This window comes from Geotrypetes seraphini, chromosome 2 (genome assembly GCF_902459505.1).
Source record: "Geotrypetes seraphini chromosome 2, aGeoSer1.1, whole genome shotgun sequence".
In the NCBI taxonomy this organism is placed as follows: Eukaryota; Metazoa; Chordata; class Amphibia; order Gymnophiona; family Dermophiidae; genus Geotrypetes; species Geotrypetes seraphini.
Genome location: NC_047085.1, coordinates 467,911,258 through 467,935,271, shown reverse-complemented (window position 1 = coordinate 467,935,271; position 24,014 = coordinate 467,911,258). Strand labels below are relative to the sequence as shown.

Sequence of the window (24,014 nt, the reverse complement as noted above, 5' to 3'; positions counted from 1 at the left end):
ATCACACACTTTTCTACACTGTTTCCCCGAATATATGACACTGTCTTATATTTTTAAAAACTCCAAAATATGCACAAGGTCTTATTTTCAGGGAGATGTCTTATTTTTCCATGAAGAAGAATACAGTACACATTTATTGCTGAAAAAAAGACATTTATTACCTGTATATGGTACAGGTCATCACAAACCAGAAAAGCTGTATCACAAACCAGAAAAAACTGTATCACAAACCAGAAAAACATTTAAGGCCCTGATTCTCCAAAAGTGCGTCTCGATTTTAGGCAGCTGTAGACGTCCTACAGCTGTCTATCAGCCAATCGGGATGCACGTTTAAAAAAAAAAAAATGCTCCCCAGGCAGGCCGCCCGGGAGAGGCGTCCTATACTAAACGCCGATTCTGTAACCGGCGTCTTTAGAGAATCGGGTTAAATTAGACGCGGCCGCTATACTTATGGCAGCAAGGGATCTCCCTGCTGCAATATGTATAGCGGCCGCGGTTGTTGCGGCCGCCTGTCCCATCACCGACAGGAGAATGCCCAACTCCTCCTGTCGGAACCCCGGACCCCCCTCCCCCCCCCAAACTCGTAATCGCCGACAGGAGGATGCCCAACTCCTCCTGTCGGAACCCCGGAACCCCCTCCCCCCCCCAAACTCGTAATCGCTCACAGGAGGATGCCCAACTCCTCCTGTCGGAACCCCGGAACCCCCTCCCCCCCCAAACTCGTAATCGCCGACAGGAGGATGCCCAACTCCTCCTGCCGGAAAGCCCAACGACCCCCCGCCCCAACTAATCTCCCTCCCCCAACTAACCTTTCAATGTTGGTCAGCTGGACGGGTCTGCCTCGTGGAAATGAGACGGCACGCCCCTTCCCGGCCCATCCCCGCTAAATCTAAGGCCTGATTGGTCTAGGCTAGGCACCTTGGCCAGTCAGGCCTTAGGATTAGTGGGGATGGGCGGACCCGCTATGCCTAAGGCCTGATTGGTCCAGGCTTCTACAGCCTGGGCCAATCAGGCCTTAGATTTAGCGGGGATGGGCCGGGAAGAAGACTGAAATGCTTGAGAATAATTCACGCAGTAATAATTTAAGGTTAATTAACTTTCCAAGACTTGAGTTAGTAACACCTAGAGATATGCTTAAGAGATATCTAGTAGAGAACTTAGAGATACCCGAAGAGTCATTACCACCATTTTCACGGGTTTATTATTTGCCTGATAAAGAACAAAATCAACAACTAAAAGAAAAACCTTCAGATCAAGAACTTCTAAATATATCACAGATCTTAGAAACATCTGAGAAGGATTTAGCATCTCCAGCCACCATGATTATTACTTTAGCTTTGCCAATTGATAAACATGGTTGTTAAAACTTTTCTTTAAAAATAGACAAAAAAGCTTTCTTGGTTATAAAATACAAATGTTCCCAGATTTGGCACGGGAGTCGCAAAGGCGCCGCCGTGAATTTCTTCTTTTGAAACCTGGGGTTTTATCTTTGGGGGCAACCTTTTATTTGAGACATCCGTGTAAATGTATTGTATATCACCGTACTCTTAAATATGTGTTTTTTGAACCATCACAATTGACAAATTTCGTGGCTATGTCTCGCCTGAATGTTAACAATCTTTGAGCCCTATATTTAGGATATTGTGACCCTATCTCAGTGCTATAATTCTCAGTTTCTTTTATAATTTTCTTTTTAGATAATTTCGCCAATTTTCTATAATTCTTGGATCCTAATTGTGGACTTGAGCATAAATAGTATATTTGTTTAATTTAAGATTTATATTGCTTTGTATTTGATATCTATCCTATTCTTGCTTTCTGTACAAGTGTAATACTTGAAATTTAAGTTGAAAATAATAAATAAATAAAAAACAAAACAAAACACAAAGCACACTATACGCTGAGAAAATGTTAATTATCATTCCTATTCTGGTTTTTTTTCAAAGAGGTCAAGGCAGATGACTCTATGCATTGTCACCTCAGTAACAACCATACAAAAATAGACAAATATACACCACTTCCTTTTTATTAAACCACAATAGCAGTTTTTAGCGCAGGGAACTGCGCTAAATGCCCAGTGCTGCTCTCGACGCTCATAGGCTCCCTGCACTAAAAAACACTATTGCGGTTTAGTAAAAGGGGGCCATAGTACAAAATATAGACAGCATATATAAATTCAGACACATTTTGATCACTAAATTTAAAATAAAATCATTTTTCCTACCTTGTCTGGTGATTTCATGAGTCTCTGGTTGCACTTTCGTCTTCTGACTGTGCATCCAATCTTTCTTCCCTTCTTTCAGCCTGTATGCATCCTCTCCTCCAGACCTCATTCCCTCCCCTAACTTTTTCTTCCTCTCTCCCTGCCCTTTCTTTTTTTTTTCTCTCTTGATGCCCCCTTTCTTTTTTTCTGTTTCCCTTCTGTCTCCCTGCCTACCCCCTTTTTTTCTCCCTACCCTCCACAAAGCCACTGCTGCCACCATCGGGGGAAACAGGCCCCAAAGCCACCTCCGCGGCTGCCCCAAGCTCTCTCTGCTTCTCACCGTCGGGACGACCAGCATTTCCCCGACGTCAATTCTGCCGTCGGAGAGGAAGTTTCTCCCAGCCAGGCAGTGATTGGCTGGCCCGAACTTCCTCTCTGACTGCAGCCTTAGGGTGGGGTGCACAGCCGGCCAGATCCAGACCTGGCCGGCTGTGCACCTCTCCTAAGGCTGCACCCGGGGCGGACCGCCCCCTCTTTGGTACACCACTGAAGACGTGGTAGCGGCTCCTCTCACGAATCCCCACCTGCATCGGAAGTCCGATGCAGTCGGGGATCTTGAGAGGAGCCGCCGCTGCATCTTTCAACTTTAAAATACACTGAGGCGAGCAGGGCAGACCGCCGCTTCCTCTCACTTCTGCCCGCCCTCGATTGAGCGACATGAGAAAACGTATGAGCGACGCCACTGAAAATAGTGAGCGATCGCTCATGCGCTCAGCTTAGAGGGAACATTGGAAGCCACTGCTTGCCTTGAATCGGTAGCATGGAATATTGCTATTCTTTGGATTTTGGCCAGGTACTAGTGACCTGGATTGGCCACCATGAGAACAGGCTACTGGGCTTGATGGACCATTGGTCTGACCCAGTAAGGTTGTTCTTATGTTCTTATTTTTCTTCCTAATTCTGCATTTCCCTTTCCTCAGTTCTCTATGTCAGTAGATAACACATTCATCCTCCATGTCTTGTTGACTCACAACTTTGGGGTCATCTTTGACTCATCTCTCTTCGCATATCCAACAGACTGCCAAAATATGTCGCTTCCTTTCTGAAAAAGTTGCCAAGACCCTGAACCACGCTCTTGTTACCTCTTGCCTAGATTATTGCAGCATGCTTCTCACAGATTTTGCGCTAAGCCATCTCTTCCCCTTCAATCTGCTCAGAATTTTGCTATAGGCCTCGTATACTGCCAGAGTTGCTTTACTCAACGTTACTCCCCTTCTCAAGTCGTTTCATTGGTTCTCTGTTCACTTCCGCATACAGTTCCAACTTCTCTTACTGACCTTCAGGTGTATTCACTGCTGCTCATCAATATCTCTCTCCCAGGACAAGCTCTCTCTTTTATCCCAGAACAAGCAGGCAATATATTTTCACAGGTGGGTGACATCATCTATGGAGCCTGATATGGACAGTGAAAAGTGTACTGTCACTTTAAGCTTCAACGAAGCTTCGCAACTGCCCACACCGCCCATGTGCGAGTGCCTTCCTGCTCAGTGTTGGCTCACGAGGTCATCAGTTTTTAATTTTCCACGGAGTAAAGAAAACTTATCTGAACTTTGTCCAGTTACGTTTGCCTTCCTGCTTTGATGTTTCTTTATTCTTAATGCTATTTCCTTTTTTTAAGTCGTCTATACAATATCGTTTGTATCTAAATTTTTAACCTGTTTCTAATTTCAGACCTATTGACATTTTTCTGCTTTCAACCTTACCGAGTGCATTTACAGGTTTTTGACAGAATGTTTACTTGATCCTCGGTTCCCTTCTGGTCTTCAAGAATTCTTCCTAGCTACAGTAGCTTTTCTCTGTTATATTCTTTTTCTGTCTAGAAATGTTCCTGATATTCCTGGGCTTAAACATCAAAATAAAAAAAATAATTAAATAACACATCTCTATTAGGCCTGAACCTTGGGTACCCTCTTCCAGCTGTTAATGTTTGTTATTTTTCCTTCGGTACCGATCCCATTTTTTGTCGGTACCAGTGGACATCGATGATATTCTCAAGCATCATCTTTGTTCTCCACATGAGAAACCTTGACTAGCGTCACAGGCATCCATAGCATTGAGTCGCTCGATGCATGCCTTACATTGATGCAAAAACAAAAAATGGAAGTGCAACACTAAATCAAATTATGGTGATTCAAAGCAATATAAATACACATTTTTTTCTCTGCTTAGAGACTGGGTTATCAGACTGTGGAACAAGCTCGCACATTGGAGCGCCTGAAAAAAAAAATCACCTCTAATTATAGCACATTTAGGTGATATGGTTTTTTTATAAAGGAGTTTTTAAAACTTTTTAACGTGAATAAAAAAATAAACTTATCTTAAAGGTTGAGTTGTTGAGGTTCAGAAACACATTCTGGGTTCTGATGCGTTTCACCTGGGCTGTATCAAAGAACCATTCAATACTCAATCAGTACCCTATATGGAACAAACAGATACTGCAAGGCCTCACCAACACATACACACACTTCATTCACTCAGTCACAAATGGAAAAATAAAAAAGTGGAGAAAAAGCCTTAGTTCTGCTTCATATGGCAAAAAATTCCACTTCACATAAATAACCACTTGCACATGTGAAATATAAACAATGGTGAAAAAAGGCACTGTAGCAGCCCATGTAAATCAGCACGCCAGGAAAAATTCAAACAGTGATCATGTGGATAGAATAGCACCTCAGCACAACAGTCACTAACATTGCTTCATGAGCAGAACAAAAAAAAAACAGCTGCCGATGGAGTCCAGGCTCTCTCCAAGGCACTCACGATCAGTGCTCCTACACCTGGACACTGCAGCCAGTTGACCTGACAGGAAAATCTCAGTTTCGCCTCGCTGCGTCGGTTTTAAATCCTACTGCATCACAGGTAACAGGTCAGGACCCTCCGTGCAGAACACGCTCCAACTCTACACATGAATCACTTCTGGCGCAAAGAAACGCCATAGCTCAAGGCTGTTAAACTCTTCCAAAACTCCACCCCATGAACCAGCTCACCAATCAGCAAGCTCCATTTACCAAAGAATGCCGCCCACTCAATCCGGGCATTTAATCCATCAGGGTGGACAGATTGCAGTGTGTAAATACATTGTTTTTCCTTCTGTCTTACGCCTCTAATCTCCGCATCTGACTGGATAGGGAGCATGTTCAATCACGATGCAGTGCAAAGCACCAAACTCATGATGAGCCTCCAGACAATGCACAACCAGAGGCTCCTCCAAACGTTGGATATTCAAGCACGACCTGTGCTCTATTAATCGGGTCTTAAACTGATAGTAAGTATGTCCAACTTATAGCTTGGGGCAGGGGCACATAATGATATAAATCACCCCTTCAGTTAGACACGTAGTCACACTGCATAGCTTGAACACCTGACCTGTCCCAGGATGAGTGAACACCCCAGAATCCATCATTTGGGGACACAGAGCACAGACCACAACTCTGAGGTCCCAGTTCCCTCAATACGCTCTGTTCTTTATTTTTGGGATCATCATCAATCGGTTCTCTTCGATTTATCATCAGCCTTTGACACTATAGATCATCATCTTCTTCTAAGTAGACTCAGATTATTGGGAATAACTGATGTTGTCCTCTAAAGGTTTCAGTCTTATTTTTCAGAACGATCATCAAAAAAACATTCATTAACTCATCTAATACAATTTCAACAAGTTTTGGGATTCTGCAAGGATCAATTCTATCACCCTTATTGTTTAATGTATTTCTGGTTCCCCTGCTAACTCTTAGTCAATCAATTGGATTTACACTATTTGCATATGCAGATGATGTTCAACTTCTGTATCCCTTAGATTCAAGCTCAGTCAAAGAAATCTCAGCAGTCAATGAGAAATTGTTGAAAATATGCAAATGTTTACATGATAATAAGCTAGCTCTGAATACATCTAAACCAGAGGTTATGCTATTTCCATGTAGGGAGGGGCAGAAATTAGGAGCCTACATAAACAAAACAATACTTAAGGAAGTCACTAAGATAAAGATACTCGGGGTCATTTTGGACCAGAAATTGAACTATCATGATTAAATAAGTTCACTTGTTAAAAACTGTTTTTATAGGTTAAGGTTGATTAGATCATTATCCTAATTTCTTGATGAATCATCATTGAATATTTTAATACTCGTTAGTCGTATCAAAAATTGACTACTGTAATGCCTTGTACAAGGGAATAACATTAAAAGAAATATGTAGATTGCAAATTCTTCAAAACACTGCAATAAAAATAATTACCAAAAGAAAAAAATTTGATCATGTGACTCCTCCAAATTATTTTCCTTACAGCTAGTTGAGAACATAAGAATAGCCTTACTGGGTCAAACCAAAGGTCCATCAAGCCCAGTAGCCTCTTCTCACAGTGGCCAATCCAGGCCACTAGTACCTGACCAAACCCAAAGAGTAGCAACATTCCATGCTACTGATCCAGGGCAACAGTGGCTTGTCCCATGTCTTTCTCAATAACAGACTATGGACTTTTCCGCCAGTAAATTGTCCAAACCGCTCTTACCACAACCTCTGGTAATGCGTTCCAGAGCTTAAAAACTGGCTTGACTATAGGAAACAGAGAGTGGGGGTAAATGGACAATACTTACACTGGAAGAGCGTCACCAGTGGAGTGCCGCAGGGCTCGGTGCTTGGACCTGTGCTCTTCAACATATTTATAAATGATCTGGACATTGGTATGACAAGTGAGATGATTAAATTTGCAGACGATACGAAGTTAATCAGAGTAGTGAAGAGACAGGGGGATTGCGAAGATCTGCAACATGACATAATCAAGCTTGAGAAATGGGCATCGACATGGCAAATAAGGTTCAACGTGGATAAGTGTAAAGTGATGCATGTTGGTGACAAAAATCTCATGCACGAATACAGGATGTCCGGGATGGTACTTGGAGAGACCACCCAGGAAAGAGATTTTGGAGGTCCATGCAATGTGCGGCGGCGGCAAAAAGGGCGAACAGAATGCTAGGAATGATAAAGAAGGGGATCATGAACAGATTGGAGAAGGTTATCATGCCGCTGTACCGGGCCATGGTGTGCCCTCACCTGGAGTACTGCGTCCAGCACTGGTCGCAGTACATGAAGAAGGACACGGTACTACTCGAAAGGGTCCAGAGAAGAGCGACTAAGATGGTTAAGGGGCTGGAAGAGTTGCCGTACAGTGAGAGATTAGAGAAACTGGGCCTCTTTTCCCTTGAAAGGAAGAGACTGAGAGGGGATATGATCGAAACATTCAAGATACTGAAGGGAATAGACTTAGTAGATAAAGACAGATTGTTCACCCTCTCCAAGGTAGGGAGAATGAGAGGGCACTCCCTAAAGCTAAAAGGGGATAGATTCTGTACAAACGTAAGGAAGTTCTTCTTCACCCATAGAGTGGTAGACAACTGGAACGCTCTTCCGGAGTCTGTTATAGGGGAAAACACCCTCCAGGGATTCAAGACAAAGTTGGACAAGTTCCTGATAAACTGGAACGTATGCTGAAGAGCACTGGTCTTTGACTAAGGGCTGCTGCGTGAGCAGACTGCTGGGCAAGATGGACCACTGGTCTGACCCAGCAGTGGCAATTCTTATGTTCTGAGTGAAAAAATATTTCCTTCTATTGGCTTTAAAAGTATTTCCCTGTAATTTCATAATTTCCCCTATTCTTTTTAATTTTTGACGGAGTGAAAAATCAATCCACTTGTACCCGTTCTACTCCACTGAGGATTTTGTAGACTTCAGTCATAGCTCCCCTCAGCCGTCTCTTTTCCAAGCTGAAGAGCCCTAACTGTTTTAGTCTTTCCTCATATGAGAGGAGTTCCATCCCCTTTATCATCTTGGTCGCTCTTCCTTGAACCTTTTCTAGTGCTACTATATCTTTCTTGAGATAAGGAGACCAGAATGGAACGCAATACTCCAGGTGAGGTTGCACCATGGAGCGATACAGAGGCATTATATAACATTCTTTGACTTGTTAACTATTCTTTTTTTAATAATTCCTAGCATTTTTTTTTCATTTTTTTTGGCTGCTTCTGCACATTGGGAGGAGGTTTTCATCGTATTGTCTACAATGACACCCAGATCTTTGTGTGTTTAATGTAAAGTGCTATAGAAATAATAAATAGTAGTAGTAGTAGTAGACTCGCCCAGAAAAGCAGGACAGTCCCCTCCTCCTCAAACCCCTCCATAGCAGGATATAGAAATATGATGACAGATAAAGGCCAAATGGTCCATCCATTCTGCCCATCCACAGTAACCATTATCTATTCCTCTCTCTAAGAGATCCCACTTGCCCATCTCATGCTGTCTGGAATTCAGACATAGTTTTTGTCTCCACCACCTCTTCTGGGAGACTATTCCACGCATCTACCACCCTTTCTGTAAAAAAGTATTTCCTTAGATTACTTCTGAGCCGATCGCCTCTTAATTTCATCCTATGCCCTCTCGTTCCAGAGCTTCCTTGCAAATGAAAGACTTGACTCATGCGCATTTACATCATGTAGGTATGGGGCATGGCACAGTGATTAAAGCTACTGCCTCAGCACCCTGGGGTTGTGGGTTCAAACACACGTTGCTTCTTGTGATCCTGGCCAAGTCACTTAATCCCCCATTGCCCCAGGTACATTAGATAGATTGTGAGCCCACAGGACAGACAGGGAAAATGCTTGAGTACCTGAATAAACTCATGTAATCTGTTCTGAGTGCTCCTGGGAGAACGGTATAGAAAATTGAATGAACAAATAAATAAATCATATCTTCCTTCTCCCGCCTTTCCTACAAAGTATACATATTGAGATCTTTAAGTCTGTCCCCATATGCCTTATGATAAAGATTATGCTCCATTTTAGTAGCCTTCCTCTGGACCAATTCCATCCTTTTTATATCTTTTTGAAGGTGCGGTCGCCAGAATTGCACACAATATTCTAAATGAGGTCTCACTAGAGTCGTATACAGGGCCATCAATACCTCCTTTTTCCTACTGGCCTTACCTTTCCCTATGAACCCTAGTATCCTTCTAGTTTTTGCCATCACTTTTTCAACCTGTTCAGCCACTTTAAAATCATCATATACAATCACACCCAAGTCCCGCTGTTCTGTCGTGCACTCACTTCCTAAACTGTACCGTTTGTTCGGGTTTTAGCAATCCAAATACCGTATTTTCACGCATATAATGCGCATACGTGTATAACACGCATACGCGTATAGCGCGCGGGAACGCATTTATGTAAAAAAAAAAAAAAAATTCTATATAGCACGCACATGCGTATACCGCGCATGCTGCTAAAACCTCCTCCCGCCACCCCCGCTTACTCCCTCTTCTGGCTCTGCGAACCGGCATCCTCCCCCCCCCCCCTGAAGATTGTCCCTCGCCTTGGCTGGGCTGGGCTGGGCGGTGCGAGGGAGATCCTCCCTCTTCCCTGTGCTGGGCTGGATTGGGCTTTGAGCATTTGCACATGCTCAAAGCCTTCTGGTCTCGCTCTCTCCAAGATTCTCAGATCTCGGAGAGAGCGAGACCAGAAGGCTTTGAGCATGTGCAAATGCTCAAAGCCCAGTCCAGCCCAGCACAGGGAAGAGGGAGGATCTCCCTCGCACCACCCAGCCCAGCCCAGGCGAGGGAGGATCTTCGGGCACTGGCACGTCCTGTGCATTGGTGCTGGTGCCCAATCGGGGTAAGCGATGTCTTTGCGGTGCTGGGGGGGATGTAGGATCGCGGGGGAGGGGTGGTGATGCGAGCGGGGGGGAAGATGCTGGTTCGCAGGGGGGATGCTGGATCGCAATGAAAAAAAAAAATTATATAACGCGCATGGTTATGCTCGGTTTGTAAAATCGTATATAACGCGCGCGTTATATGCGTGAAAATACGGTACTTGACCATGTATTTCTTAGCATTAGATTTTAGCTGCTAAATTTCAGACCATTCTTCAAGTTTTGCTAGGAAGTCTTACCAATCCAAGTGGACACGTTTTTCTAACTGGTCACAAAATCACCAGCTGGATCCCATTGTTTGTCCAATCGATTGTTTTATTCTATATTCTCCATTTGTCAGATTTGGGCCTCAAATCTAACTCAGTCCGATTTTATCAAGCAGTTATTAAACCAATTTTGCAACATCCACTGTTTTCTTGTTTTATCAGAGGCCTCAATTGTCTTCGTCCTCCAGTGCGTGATCCTCCACCAACATGGGACCTGAATTTAGTACTGGATATTTTAATGCATAACCCTGCTTCATTTTCTTTCCTCACTTGGAAAACAGTTTTCTTACCGCTTTGACATCAACCAGAAGAGTTAGTGAACTGCAAGCACTGGTCACAGAATATCTGTATCTCCAAAAATTTTTTCCTAATAGAGTACATTTACGGACTCATCCAAAATTTCTTCCTAAAGTAGTCACAGACTTTCTTCTCTGCCATGCTATTACTTTACCTTTATTTTTTTCCTCCTCCGCATTCCTCTTCAGCAGAGCAGACACTACACACCTTCGAATGCAGGAGAGTATGACTTTTTTATCTCACAGCAATTGCTCCCTTACGTCGGACAAATCAGCTCTTCATTTCCTATAACCCAGCTACCCAAGGAAAACCAGCATCAAAAAGAGCTTTCTCCTCTTGGATAGCAAAATGCATCAACTTTTGCTATACATAAGTATACCTTCATTCACCTGGTCTTATTGGTGCTCCTGAAATACGAGCTACAGCTTCTTCAATAGCAAACTTGTACTCCATTCCTATTCAAGATGTTTGCACAGCTATGACTTGGTCCTCAGTGCATACGTTCACAAATCATTACTGTCTGCTTCAGAATTTTGCTCTAGATGTGCGATTTAACCAATTAGTCTTAAGAAACCTGTTTGCAGTATAAATTCTTTTCCTCCACCCAATACCTAGTTTTTCAGCTTGGGACTCACCTACAAGTGTGCCTGCCTTTGCCCTATTTGTCTACGGAGAAAGCAAAGTTGCTTACCTGTAACAGGTGTTCTCCGTAGATAGCAGGAGAATGCAGCCACACTTGCCCGCCTCCTTCCCCTCGTTTTTCTTTCCTTTATGGCTAGGGACAAAACTTCCAGGCTAAGGGGAGGGGCTATGGGTGTAGGGTCTTCCGCACATGCTCAGTAAGTTTTTTTAAAAATTTAACTAGCTAGGGGAGAACTCCGGCACACAGGCTTCCAGAAGATAAATTGGGTAGCATTACTATGCTGGCTTTGTTGGATTATGCCACCCAAATGTAAGAATATTCATTCTGCTGTTCTGTGAGCACACCTTCTTATAGGTAACTTTTTAAAAAAGTTTTTTGGCTTGCTATATAACACTTTTTGCCATACAAACAACAAAGCTGTCTGCATAGTCCATGATATAAATTGCTGGCTTTGTGTCTATTAGCTGTTTAATTCTGCTTCCTTTCAGTGGAATATTGCCCGGTAGCAATACTCCTTGGGTTTTGGCCAGGTACTAGGGACCTGGATTGATCACCATGAGAACGGGCTACTGGGCTTGATGGACCATTGGTCTGACCCAGTAAGGCTATTCTTATGTTCTTTTGAAAATCGTAAAATTGAATCTAGTATGGTTACTGTATAGGACCTTTGCCTATTTGACCACTTTGACATCCTGGCTTAATAAACAAACTTTTGGTAAATAAACTGTGATACACTATGGTTTGAGTTCAAAAACTAATGTCAAAACAGTTTAATGCAAAAAAAATGTTCATTTTGGTAACTCAAGTGCCAGAGAGATGTTTGATTTGTTTACAAAATTAGACCATTTATTATTAATGTGTTTTGTCTTAAATTGCAGTTCAAAGGATGCTACGGTTAGTCTTAATGCCACTACTGGATTGATTACATCATTTGACCTCTCTGAGAGTGCTAATGATCAGTCTGTTGAACCAGAGTATGAACAAGAAGAAGAAAATGTTTATGAAGAAGAACCAGAAATATATACTCAAGAATATACTGGAGAACAATATGAAGATAATGATGCTGAGTTGACAGAAGACCAAATAGAGTATGTGGATGAACAGGATGAAGAAATAGATAATGATGAGGTGTTAGATCTTGAAATCAATGAACCTCTGGATGAATTTGCAGTAAGTCTATTCTTTTGTATTCTCAAAGATAACGGAGCTGCTCATGCCATGGTGTTGAGGCTGATCTGAAATCTGTCTGTATCCCTAGAGGGGGGTGAAAATTAGACCCATTATCACTGTCTGCCAGTTCCTTTATCTAGGTTGTGACAAAGTTTATTTGGACAGCTTGTTTGGTGGTAGGTAAGGCTCCTTTGTTATATTAGAAGGCGGATGAGAATCATGACCTTGAGGATTGTATCCTTATGGAAGAAAACAGCTTTGTGTGGTGGGATACACTGCCAATTCTTAGTGGTGCTTAATGCAAAAGCTTTTATCTAGGCATTAAGGAAAATCTGATAAAGTCCTTGGAAGGTGAAAAGATTATTGACCTCCTAAAGACTCTTAAGTTGCTTGTATTGCAGGGTGATTGATGGCCTGCTCATTCATCTTTTTTTGTGAGTGGGATCTGTATTAACACTGAATAAAGAGATTGGAGGTTATTTGTTCACAAAATGTCATATACTTAAATTTTCTGGCCTTCAAGCAGTGTAATATATATGGCATACTAGTTTAAGGTAGTTTTAATTACCTATAGTATTGTAATTACTGTTAATCATTATAATATTTTGAAGTTTTATAAATTCTGAAACCAAGAAAGCGCTGCTGTGTGAATTGTTTGTTGAAAGTGTGTAGTATTTCTCAGCAATGTCTTTCCCTTTAAGTATTTTAACTCTTTCAGTTTTATGGCCTTAGTGTTATTAACTTAGTTTATTACACTAAACTATTCAAAGCTTTGTTTCAGAGTGTTCAGCTGATCCCTGTTCAAGGGAGAGCATCTTGAATCTCTGCCATTGTGCAGAAGAATGTGGAGTTACATGTTGAAACCAGCACACAATAGCCTAGTTTAGCCCCTTGAATTTGGAAGATACTGCCTTCACTGAACTGTCCAAACAAAGGTGGAAAAATTAATGACTGAGGGCTCCTTTTATCAAACCACGGTAGAGCTTTATACCGCAGGCTGGCGAGGTAAGTGCTCCGATGCTGATTCAATTCTTACGAGCATTGGGGCATTTACCTTGCTGGCCTGTGGTAAAAAGCTTTATCGGGTTTGATAAAAGGAGCCCTGAACATGCATACTTTGGGAGTTTGTGCAGCTTCTGTAATATCTTTATATATTGCACAGTATAGAAGAAAATACATTTTTGTTTGTTTCTCTAGTATTGGACAACAAGGCTCTTGGCGTTTCCATTTCAGTTGTCTGCATATTTTTGTTTATACAGGGGAACGCCGATTGTCCGAACTCCATTTATCTGGATTGCCTCAGGGGTCTCAGTTTATATTTGAGTTCCCCCCTGAAGTACTATTCCAAAGTACAGTGGTGCCTCACACAACGAACTTAATTGGTTCCAGGAGCAAGTTTGTTATGTGAAACGCGTTTTCCCATAGGAATACATGTAAAAAAAAATAATTCGTTCTGCAGCATAAAATATGCTAAGATGACATAAAAAAGATAAATTTTTTGTTATTATTTTTATTTAGATACATCTAAAAACATACATCTCCCTGTCCTTTTACTTCCACTATCTTCCTATCCCATCTCTATTCCCTTTTGTCCCTCTCCCCATGATCAATCATCTCACCACCTCTCTCTGCCCTCACCCTCAGGGTTCAAGATTGCTTCCACTCTTTTTCCTGTTGTTCTCTCTGCCTGTCACCCTATGATTTAGCATCCCTTCTGCCCTTGTCCAATATTTCCCCTTCTCTCCCTCCCTCTCATCCCCTGCTCCAACATGTGCTTTCAGCGGCCTTCTCCCCCCTTAAGCGTCTTTTCTTCTCCACTCCACCTTTCCTCCCTCCCTGCCTCCACCTTTGTGGCGCTTTTGCACCCGACCGACAACAGAACAGGCCCGGTCGGACAAATCTCCCTGTCCTGTAGCCGCGAATCTAAATTACCTTCTTACAGCAGCTGGATTATTGAAGCTGCTGTAAGAGGTAATTTAGATTCGCGGCTACAGGGCAGGGAGGTTTGTCGGCCGGGCCTGTTGTCGGTCGATCGGGGGACCTGACCAGCTGTGCACATTCTTCGGGGCGGACCGCCCCCTCCCCCCTCTTTCGTTCGCCATTGCCTTCTTCCTACCTGCCCTGCCGCAGCCGCACACAGCCGAACGGAAGTCTTCCTGATGTCAGCGCTGACGTCGGAGGAAGGGAGGGCTTTGCTTAAGCCCTCCCTCCGACGTCAGCGCTGACATCGGGAAGATTTCCGTTCGGCTGTGTGCTGCGACAGGGCAGGTAAGGAGAAGGAGACTACCCTCGCGGCTCGACCAACCCCGCTGCGATCCAACCCCGCAGGAACCCCGGACTTCGTTGTGTGAAACGAAGTCCGTTGTACGAATCAAGACATAAAGTTCGTTGTGCGCAGCGTTCGCTGTGCGAGGCGTTCGCTGTGCGAGGCACCACTGTACTATTCTTTTGTTTTTAATAAAAAAAAAAATACCATCAGCAACCCCCCCTCCCCCCCCCCGACAAGAAAAGGCAGCATTTCTCCTCCTTCCCTGAACAGGCACCACCAACCCCCTCCCGGACCAACAGGAAAGACTCCAGGCCTACCTTGTTTCCTTGGTGGTCTAGGGGCAGAAGCGATCCTTCTCATTCCTGCCCATGATCTGTCAGTGACAAAACTAGTTGCTGAGACTTTCAGGGGTAATCTCGCGAGGCTCATATAAAAACCCAATATCAGATACTGTAAAGACTCGAATATGAACCAATCCAAATACAAACTGAGGTAACCTTTTTTTCCCCTAAATAAAGGAGGAAAAAAGGATAACTTGAATATAAACCGAGGTTAGAAATTTGGGTATGTGTCATTTGTCAGGGATCATGCCATAAGCAGTGTTCTCCCCAGAAAATTTTTCCAGCTGGGTGGCATGAAAAAGTAGCCGGGTGGGGCGGGACGGGGAGATTTAGTGGTGGGGAAAATTAAGTGTGCACTATTTTTTATTAGTTAATTATTATTATTTATTTTCCAATGCTCAGGTATCAGGTATTATCCCAGGACAAGCAGGCATGATATTCTCACATGTGGGTGACGTCATCTACGGAGCCCCGATGCGGAAGCATTTTCAAGCAAACTTGATTGAAGATTTAAGTTTGCTCTGCTGCTCCACGCATGCGTGCCTTCCTGCTCCACTAGGGGGTGCATCCCCTCGTGGTCTCCAGTTCAAAGTTTTCCGCGAGCCTAGAAGCCGTGTTTTTCAGGCTCTGCCCCAACTGCCTTCTAGCACCGCGATTTTTTCTTGTTTTTTCACGATTAAGTCGCTGTGCGCGAATTCTTACCTCTTTATTTGATTCCTGCTTCGTTTTCGACGACCCGGAGGCTTCCGGGTCCCCGTGGCCGCATGGCTAATCGAGCCGCGGCTACTTTCGATTTAATGTCCCGGCCTTTGACCGGCTTTAAAAAGTGCACCCGGTGCGAGCGGCTTCTTTCTCTCACAGATCCGCATCGCCGGTGCATCCTCTGTCTGGGGGCGGCTCATCCAACCGACTCCTGCCCCCAGTGCGCTACTTTCCAAAACAGGGCCCTCCGCCGAAGAAAAGCCCGCATGGCGGACCTCTTCACCCCGGACCAACCCTCCACCTCGGCCTCGAGGTCGGCCCCGGCCTCGGCCCCGGCCTTGACCTCGGCCCCGGATACCTCGGCATCGCCTCGAGACTCGACCCCGAAGCCCTTGGGACAACAGAAAGCCTCGGCTCCGGGTAAGTCCCCTCTTCCCTCTTCAGGTTCTGTAACAGCGAAGAAGCCAGCCTCGGGGACAATGGCGACGCATGGCAGAAGCCCCATGCTTACAGCCCCGTCTAAGCCCTCCAAGCCTTCGGGCCGTGCCTCCACCACACGGGAATACTCTGATACGAGGTCGCTCCCGGTGGAGCGCACCGAGACAGTGGACATGCCATCGATGCTGTCCGTGCCCGTCTTCCAGGACCTACTCCGAGAGATGATCACGTCGGAGCTGTCCGCTGCAATGGCCCAGTTTCAATCGGCCTCGACCTCGAATGTGCCAGACCAGCCTGAGCCTCGCACCGAACAACCTCGAGGAAAGGTGCGCAATCCTCGCCGCATCCCATCCTCCTCGGACTCCTCGCCGAGACACCCGAGACGTTCCCCCTCCGCAGACCGCCGAGGGGCAAAACGTCGGGTTAGAACGACAGAAACCTCGAACCGCCGTACCTCCAAGAAGGCCCGAGGTTCACCAACTCTACGAGGCCGTTCCCCCACACCTCGTACGGGACCGCTCAGGGTGGCGGAGTTATCACTCTCCAACCCGCGCATCCTCCGAACTCCCCCTCGGACGTATTCTCCGAGGTAATCCGGTTCGAGGTCACCGATCCGACATCGATCGGTACCCCTAACCCCGGCATCGTCTCCGAGGGGCTCCTCGAGATGCCGAAGATCGACAACCCCGGAACACTCTCACAGTGCTTCCCCAGTCTCGGAGCATGGATCAGAGCATGAACCTCGATACTCGAGGGAAGCCTCCCTATCCTTCTCCACCCGACGAAGGTCTCGTTCCCCGACCCCACACGGGGCCCCGGGAACATCTCGCCCATCCTTCACTCGCTTTGTCCAAGACATGGGCCACGCATTGGACTTAGACCTCCAGTCCGACTCCAGATACTCTAAGGAATACCTGGCGGAGCTGGATATGCCATCACTGCCCAGAGAGTCCCTTCGCTTACCACCCAACCCGGTACTCCAACAGGCCTTCTTCAGGAACCTGGAGACCTCCTACATGGTCACGGCCGTACCCTCCAAAATGGAGGCCAAGTACCGCACAGTACCTTACCTGGGATTCGAGCAACCACAGCTCTCCCACCAATCGCTGCTAGTAGAATCCTCCTTGAAAAAGGCTCACCCGTCCCGGGTCTCAGCAGCGGTCCCCCCAGGCCGAGAAGGCCGAACCCTGGATAAGTTCGGCAGGAGAATATACCAAAACGCAATGATGGCCTCTAGGGTGCAAAGCTACACTTTCACCTTCACATCATACCTCAAACACCTCATTGGACTATTGAGAGCCTTTGAGACTGACCTACCGGCCTCCCGGCAAGGAACGTTCGGCCTGCTTTTAGAGTCCCTCTCCAACCTGCGCCTTCATCTATTCCACGCGGCCTACGATGGCTTCGAACTCTCCTCCAGAGAAGCAGCCTTCGCTGTCGCCATGCGCCGACTAGCCTGGCTGCGCCTGGTCGACATGGACCCCAACTTACAGGACCGGTTGGCTAACCTCCCCTGCGTGGGAAAGGAATTGTTCGATGACACTATCGAGGCGGCGACAAAACGCCTCTCCGAACATGAACGCTCGTTTGCCTCCCTTGTCCGGCAAAAGCCCAAACCGCCAGCGTCCAGGCCATACAGGGCCCCTCCGCGCCGCTACCCACAAAAGTCCATCCCTGCTTTCTCGCGGCCCCCACCCAGACGTCCTCAAGCCCACCACAGGGCCATGCCCAAGTCCCAACCGCCCGCGACTACCAAACCATCCCCGTCCTTTTGACGGGACACGCGGAAGGGGGCGGGCCCCCTCCGCCATAGTCCCAGGCCATCTTCCCATCGGGGGTCGACTCAAAGCTTTTTACCCTCACTGGGAACGAATCACGTCGGACGCATGGGTCCTTGGCGTGATCTCATCAGGGTACTCTCTCAACTTTCGGGCCATTCCTCCGGACAACCCCCCAAGGAATTGCCCCCCCAACCGGACTCAGCTACCCCTACTCCTCTCCGAAGCTCGAGACCTGCTTCGCCTGAGAGCAGTGGAGAAGGTTCCCCCCGACCAACGGGGGAAGGGCTTCTACTCCTGCTACTTCCTGGTACCGAAAAAAACGGGAGACCTACGCCCAATACTAGACTTGAGACGCCTCAACAAATTCCTGGTACGGGAAAAGTTTCGGATGCTCTCACTACCAACACTTTACCCCCTGATCGACGAGGGCGACTGGCTCTGCTCCCTCGATCTCAAGGAGGCGTACACACATGTCCCAGTGCACCCCGCTCACCGCAAGTTCTTGCGCTTCCAAGTAGGGGACTGGCACCTACAATACCGAGTCCTCCCCTTCGGACTAGCATCATCACCTCGGGTCTTCACCAAGTGCCTCGTGGTGGTAGCAGCAACCTTACGTTCCCAGGGCCTCCAGGTATTCCCCTACCTGGACGACTGGCTAATCAAAGCCCCGTCCAGGGAAGGGGTTATCTCAGCGACCCAACAGACTATTACCTACCTACAAAGTCTGGGGTTCGAAATAAACTTCCCAAAATCTCAACTACGCCCCTCGCAGACCCTACAGTTCATCGGGGCCACGCTGGACACGGTTCGCCTCCGTTCCTTCCTCCCCCCTCCGCGCCTGGAGGCGTTAGTAAGTCTGAGCCGAAGGATCTCCCTGCTGACCTCGGTATCAGCTCGACAGATGATGACTCTGCTGGGCCACATGGCCTCCACCGTCCATGTCACACCCTTCGCCCGCCTCCATCTGAGAATCCCTCAATGGACCCTGGCGTCTCAATGGCGTCAAGACCGGGACCCGATCGACCACTCAGTGACAGTGACTCCTTCATTGCAACGATCGCTCCGCTGGTGGGCCGACTCTTCAAATCTTTCCAAAGGTTTGCTCTTCCTCACCCCACCCCACAGCAAGGTACTCACCACGGACTCGTCGGAGTACGCTTGGGGAGCCCATCTGGACGGCCTACGCACCCAAGGAATGTGGTCAGCACAAGACCGTCGCTGCCACATCAACGTGCTAGAACTTCGGGCCATCTATCTCGCAGCTGTAGCCTTCCAACATCTGCTCCACGACCGAGTGGTTCTCATCAGAACAGACAACCAGGTAGCGATGTACTACGTAAACAAACAAGGGGGGACAGGGTCTTGGCCCCTTTGTCGGGAAGCCCTGCACCTCTGGAAATGGGCAATCTCCAACAACACCTTCCTTCGAGCGGTGTACATACAAGGAGAACAAAACTGCCTGGCGGACAGACTCAGCCGTCTCCTCCAGCCACACGAGTGGTCACTACACTCTCAGACCCTGCGAGGAGTGTTCGAACGGTGGGGGACACCTCAAATAGACCTGTTCGCGTCCCCTCACAATCACAATCTGCCTCTCTTCTGCTCCCGGATATACTCCCCGGACCGACTCGAGGCCGACGCCTTCCTCCTCGACTGGGAGGGAAGGTTCCTATACGCGTTCCCGCCGTTTCCTCTGATACTGCGGACGCTTGTCCACCTGAAAACAGTACAAGCCACCCTGATCCTGATTGCCCCTCGCTGGCCACGCCAGCCGTGGTTTTCCCTTCTACTTCAACTCAGTGTCAGAGATCCACTGCCTCTGCCTCTGTTTCCCTCTCTACTGTCACAGGGTCAGGGTTCACTGTTACATCCCAATCTTCAATCTCTTCATCTGAATGCTTGGTTTCTCTCCCCCTGACTGCTCTCCCCGTGTCTCAATCAGTCAAGGAGATATTGGAGGCCTCTAGAAAAACCTCGACGAGAATCTGCTACTCCCAAAAGTGGACCAGATTCTCAACCTGGTGCTCCTCCCACAGCCAGGACCCGGTGTCGGTCCCCGTCCCCCTGGTCCTCGACTATCTACTTCAACTATCTCATTCCGGCCTAAAGACCAACTCCATTCGAGTACACCTCAGTGCGATTGCGGCCTTTCATCAGCCCCTGGAAGGGAAAGCCCTCTCGCTCCATCCCTTGGTCACTCGCTTCATGAAGGGTCTGCTGAACGTCCACCCCCTCTCAAACCTCCCCCGGTGGTTTGGGACCTTAACGTGGTTCTGGCTCAATTAATGAAACCTCCATTCGAGCCACTAGACAAATGCCATCCAAAATTCCTCACTTGGAAGGTAATTTTCCTACTCGCGCTCACGTCCGCACGGCGGGTTAGTGAGCTACAAGCTCTGGTAGCGGACCCACCCTTCACGGTATTCCATCACGACAAGGTGGTACTCCGCACCCATCCAAAGTTCCTACCTAAAGTAGTGTCTGATTTCCATCTCAATCAGTCCATTGTCTTACCTGTGTTTTTTCCCAAGCCCCACTCTCACCCCGGAGAAGTGGCGCTCCACACTCTTGACTGCAAAAGAGCATTGGCCTTTTACCTCCAACGCACTCAGCCACACCGGAAAGTCCCACAACTGTTTTTGTCCTTCGACCCAAACCGGTTAGGTCACCCAGTTTCCAAACGCACCTTGTCCAACTGGTTGGCCGATTGCATCTCCTTTTGCTACGCTCAGGCTGGTCTCGCGCTGCATGATCGAGTAACGGGACACAAAGTCCGAGCGATGGCAGCCTCCGTAGCCTTCCTCAGGTCCACACCTATTGAGGAAATCTGCAAGGCTGCCACGTGGTCTTCGGTTCATACCTTCACCTCCCACTACTGTCTGCTTGAAAATGCTTCCGCATCGGGGCTCCGTAGATGACGTCACCCCACATATGAGAATATATGCCTGCTGTCCCTGGATAACACCTGTTACGGTAAGTAACTGTGCTTTACGGTAAGTAACATTGCTTTTAAACTGCATTTATTAGATTTATTTTTGGCAGAACGTTAGAAGAATGTGTTTATTCATGTAGTAATTTTTGAATATGCACCCAGCTTTACTGAATTTTTAATATATATTTCTTCAAGGATGAAGATTATTCACATCAAGCATACAGTGAGCAAGAAGTACTGCAAGAGCAAGAAGAGTATGTAGTTGAAGAGGAATTAATAGATGCCACTGATTCTCAGGAAACTTCATATAAATCAGAAGAGGTATAGTAGTGTATAACACATAGATGTCTCCTATATGTATGCATTTATATTTCTGAGGCGTTTAACACTGATAACCATGCTTTGAATGACATTTACTAATTGCAGTCCCTGGTTCTTGTCTCTTTTTTTCATCCTCATATCCTGTTTGGTAATTGATTTTGTTTCTGTCTCCTCTCTTGTTTTTCTTGCATTCCATAATAAATTTTAGTTCTGCTCACACATTTTACAAATATACATAGTATATAAACCTAATTCCTAACCTAGGCAGCCATGCTTGAAGTCTAGCAATTGTGTTTTTTGTAATGGTGGTACTAGTTATGCTATGTCTGTATTTTTATTTATATTGAACACTTTGTCTTGTTAATGTTTTTGCTGTTGGAGGGATGTATGTTAATCCATAATTTGAAAATTTTTGTTCAAGTTCTATATAAGCTGTTTTGAGTGCTATTTAGAAAGCTAGGATACAAAAAGGAACAAAAAAAGCTCTCTTGCAAAAGAACTTAATTGAGAGGACTGCCACTTAATAATATAATTAGGTGGTAGTATTGGTAGTCTCTCTCTTCCTTCCCATTCTCTTGAAAGCATTTCTGTAGTTCAGTAGCTTGAAATACATCGTTTCAAGTTGCCCATTCCAAAGTTGACTACCTACATATACAGTATAGTATTTCTGAAGTATTAAAGTATAAAAGATGTATGGGGTTCATGTTCAAATGAAAACAGCTGTATAAATCTAGATTACTTAACTTCATGATTTGGTTATTTAGGACAAGTGTTAGGAAATGTGGTGCATCAAGAGAAGATGGGATTAGTTTTCTTAGGAGATATTGTACACAGCAGGTAGTTTATTATAGTATTAAAGCTAAGCAATAGTCCAAAAATGCTTGGACAAAATGTAAGGAATCTTCCTAAACATTTTAACTGTGTCATCTTATGTAGATGATAATTGAAACGGGTGAAGTGCAAGAAGAAATAAAAGAAGAGTCTGATGAAGAAGATGATGAAGATGAAGAATCATGCAGGCTACGATTCAAAACTGAGCGAAAAGAAGGAACAATAATTCGACTTTCAGATGGAACAAGAGAAAGACGAAACATTCCAGAAACCTTAGGTAAGGTGGTAGTTTTGACGGTAGTTAGGTTTTTTAATGGCTAGACGTTTAGCTAAATGGTTTACATAGGAATAGCATTGGTATAAACTTATAAAAATAAAGCCAAGAGAAATGTTTTTCAAGCTGTTCATACATTAGCGTCCTAGTGAGTCACCTTTTATAATTAATTAACTTTCTCTTTAACAATTGCAAAGTGATTACAGGCTACCATCTTATTTATTTATTTAATTCGATGTCTATCCCGGCCTCCCGTGACAACATTCACAGTATGTTACATTGGACAATATGTTTGGCAACACAATATAATACCATACAATCAACACTTTGCATAGTTTTTCATTAACTACCCAACAATAGTTTTCTAACTTCTCCCATCCCTCTCTTCTGAAATAGAGGTCTGCACGGGAACGGGGATCGCGGGGATCCCGCGGGTCCCGCGGGGATCCCGCGGGTTCCCCCCCTGGCCCACGGGACTCCCACGGGGACGCCCCCTGGCCCACGGGACTCCCACGGGGATGCCCCCCTGACCCACGGGACTCCCACGGGGACGCCCCCTTGCCCACGGGGATGAAAACAACCTACCTAAATTCTGGCGATGCAAGCATGCAGCTTACAAGTCTGGCCGGCGTCGCGTCGGGAAATAGCCATGTTGAGCAGTGAGCTCAGCACGTACACAGATGAAAGCCTTGCTTGCTGATTGGTCCGGTGGCCCCGCCCCACCGTGCCGCCGGACCAATCAGCAAGCAAGGCTTTCATCTGTGTACGTGCTGAGCTCACTGCTCAGCATGGCTATTTCCCGACGCGGGCATTAGGCTGTTTTTTGTCATTTCGGGTGGGGGATGGCAGCGGCAGCAGCAGCCTGAAAAAGAAATCATCCTGGCCGGGTTCGGTGTCATGCTCCGGAGCTTCTACAGCCTTCCTATCTCCCTCTCCCTTCTACCTGCGGCTCTCTTCGGCAACTCAGCAGCAGCTTCTGACGTCGGGGCCTACCCTCTGCGAGTCCCGCTTGTTTCAACTTCCTTTTTCCACAAAGGCGGGACTCGTAGAGGGAAGGCCTCGATGTCGGCAGCTTGTCTTGATCACCGCTGCTGACGAGTTGCTGAAGAGAGCCGCGGAGCAGGGGGGTGTTGCCAGGTGCAGGTAGAAGGGAGAGGGCCAGATGCAGGACTCGTGGGTGAGGGAGGAGAAGAGAGAGGGGAGAGAAACAAAAGGAAATATTTCATACTGGGCTGGGCCGGAGTGGAGAGAGGGTGGAAAGATTCTGGCTACAGGGTGCATTAACAAAGGAAAAGGGGGGAAAGCTGAAAATGGAGATAGTGACACAAAGAAGAGAAAGGGTAAGCAGGACCTTCTGAATAAGGATAGAGATACAGAGGGGACATGAAGAGGAGGTGAAATAGAGACATAGAAGTAATGCTGAAAAAGTGTGTGTGTGGGGGGGGGAGATAAAGACATTGAAAGGGCAAATGGTGAATATGGGGTAAAGACAAGGACAGAGACAAATGAAGATTCTGAAAAAGTGGTGAGATACGGATATAGGTGAGATGGACACAAAGAAGGGTGATGCTGGAAAATAGGTGGAATGGTAATTCTGACAGACACAGAAGGGAAATGCTGGATCAAGGAGAGATGGGGCTCAGGCTGGATGGAATGAGGAGAAATGCCTTGTTGGCCCGGAACTTCCTCTCCTACGTCAGAATTGACGTCAGGGAGCGGAATGCTGGTCAGCGCGACGCTTCTGCAGGGAAAGCTTGGGACGGCGGTGGCTTAGGGGCTATTCTCCGATGGCTG

The 24,014-nt window shown here is 46.4% G+C and overlaps 1 protein-coding gene across 6 annotated transcripts in view; it reads left to right on the top strand.

The window, feature by feature from the left end:
- Nucleotides 1–24,014, top strand: part of RBM33 (RNA binding motif protein 33) — a 406,831-nt gene that overhangs the window by 50,653 nt on the left and 332,164 nt on the right. For all 6 annotated transcript variants that reach the window (XR_004538179.1, XR_004538180.1, XM_033931618.1 and 3 more), the window contains exons 5-7: nucleotides 12,040–12,331; nucleotides 20,990–21,115; nucleotides 22,052–22,223. Coding sequence is in view for 4 of the 6 variants with exons in the window: in XM_033931618.1 (XP_033787509.1) it covers nucleotides 12,040–12,331; nucleotides 20,990–21,115; nucleotides 22,052–22,223 (590 nt within the window). In the remaining 2 variants the exon portion in view is untranslated. The remainder of the gene's footprint in view (nucleotides 1–12,039; nucleotides 12,332–20,989; nucleotides 21,116–22,051; nucleotides 22,224–24,014) is intronic.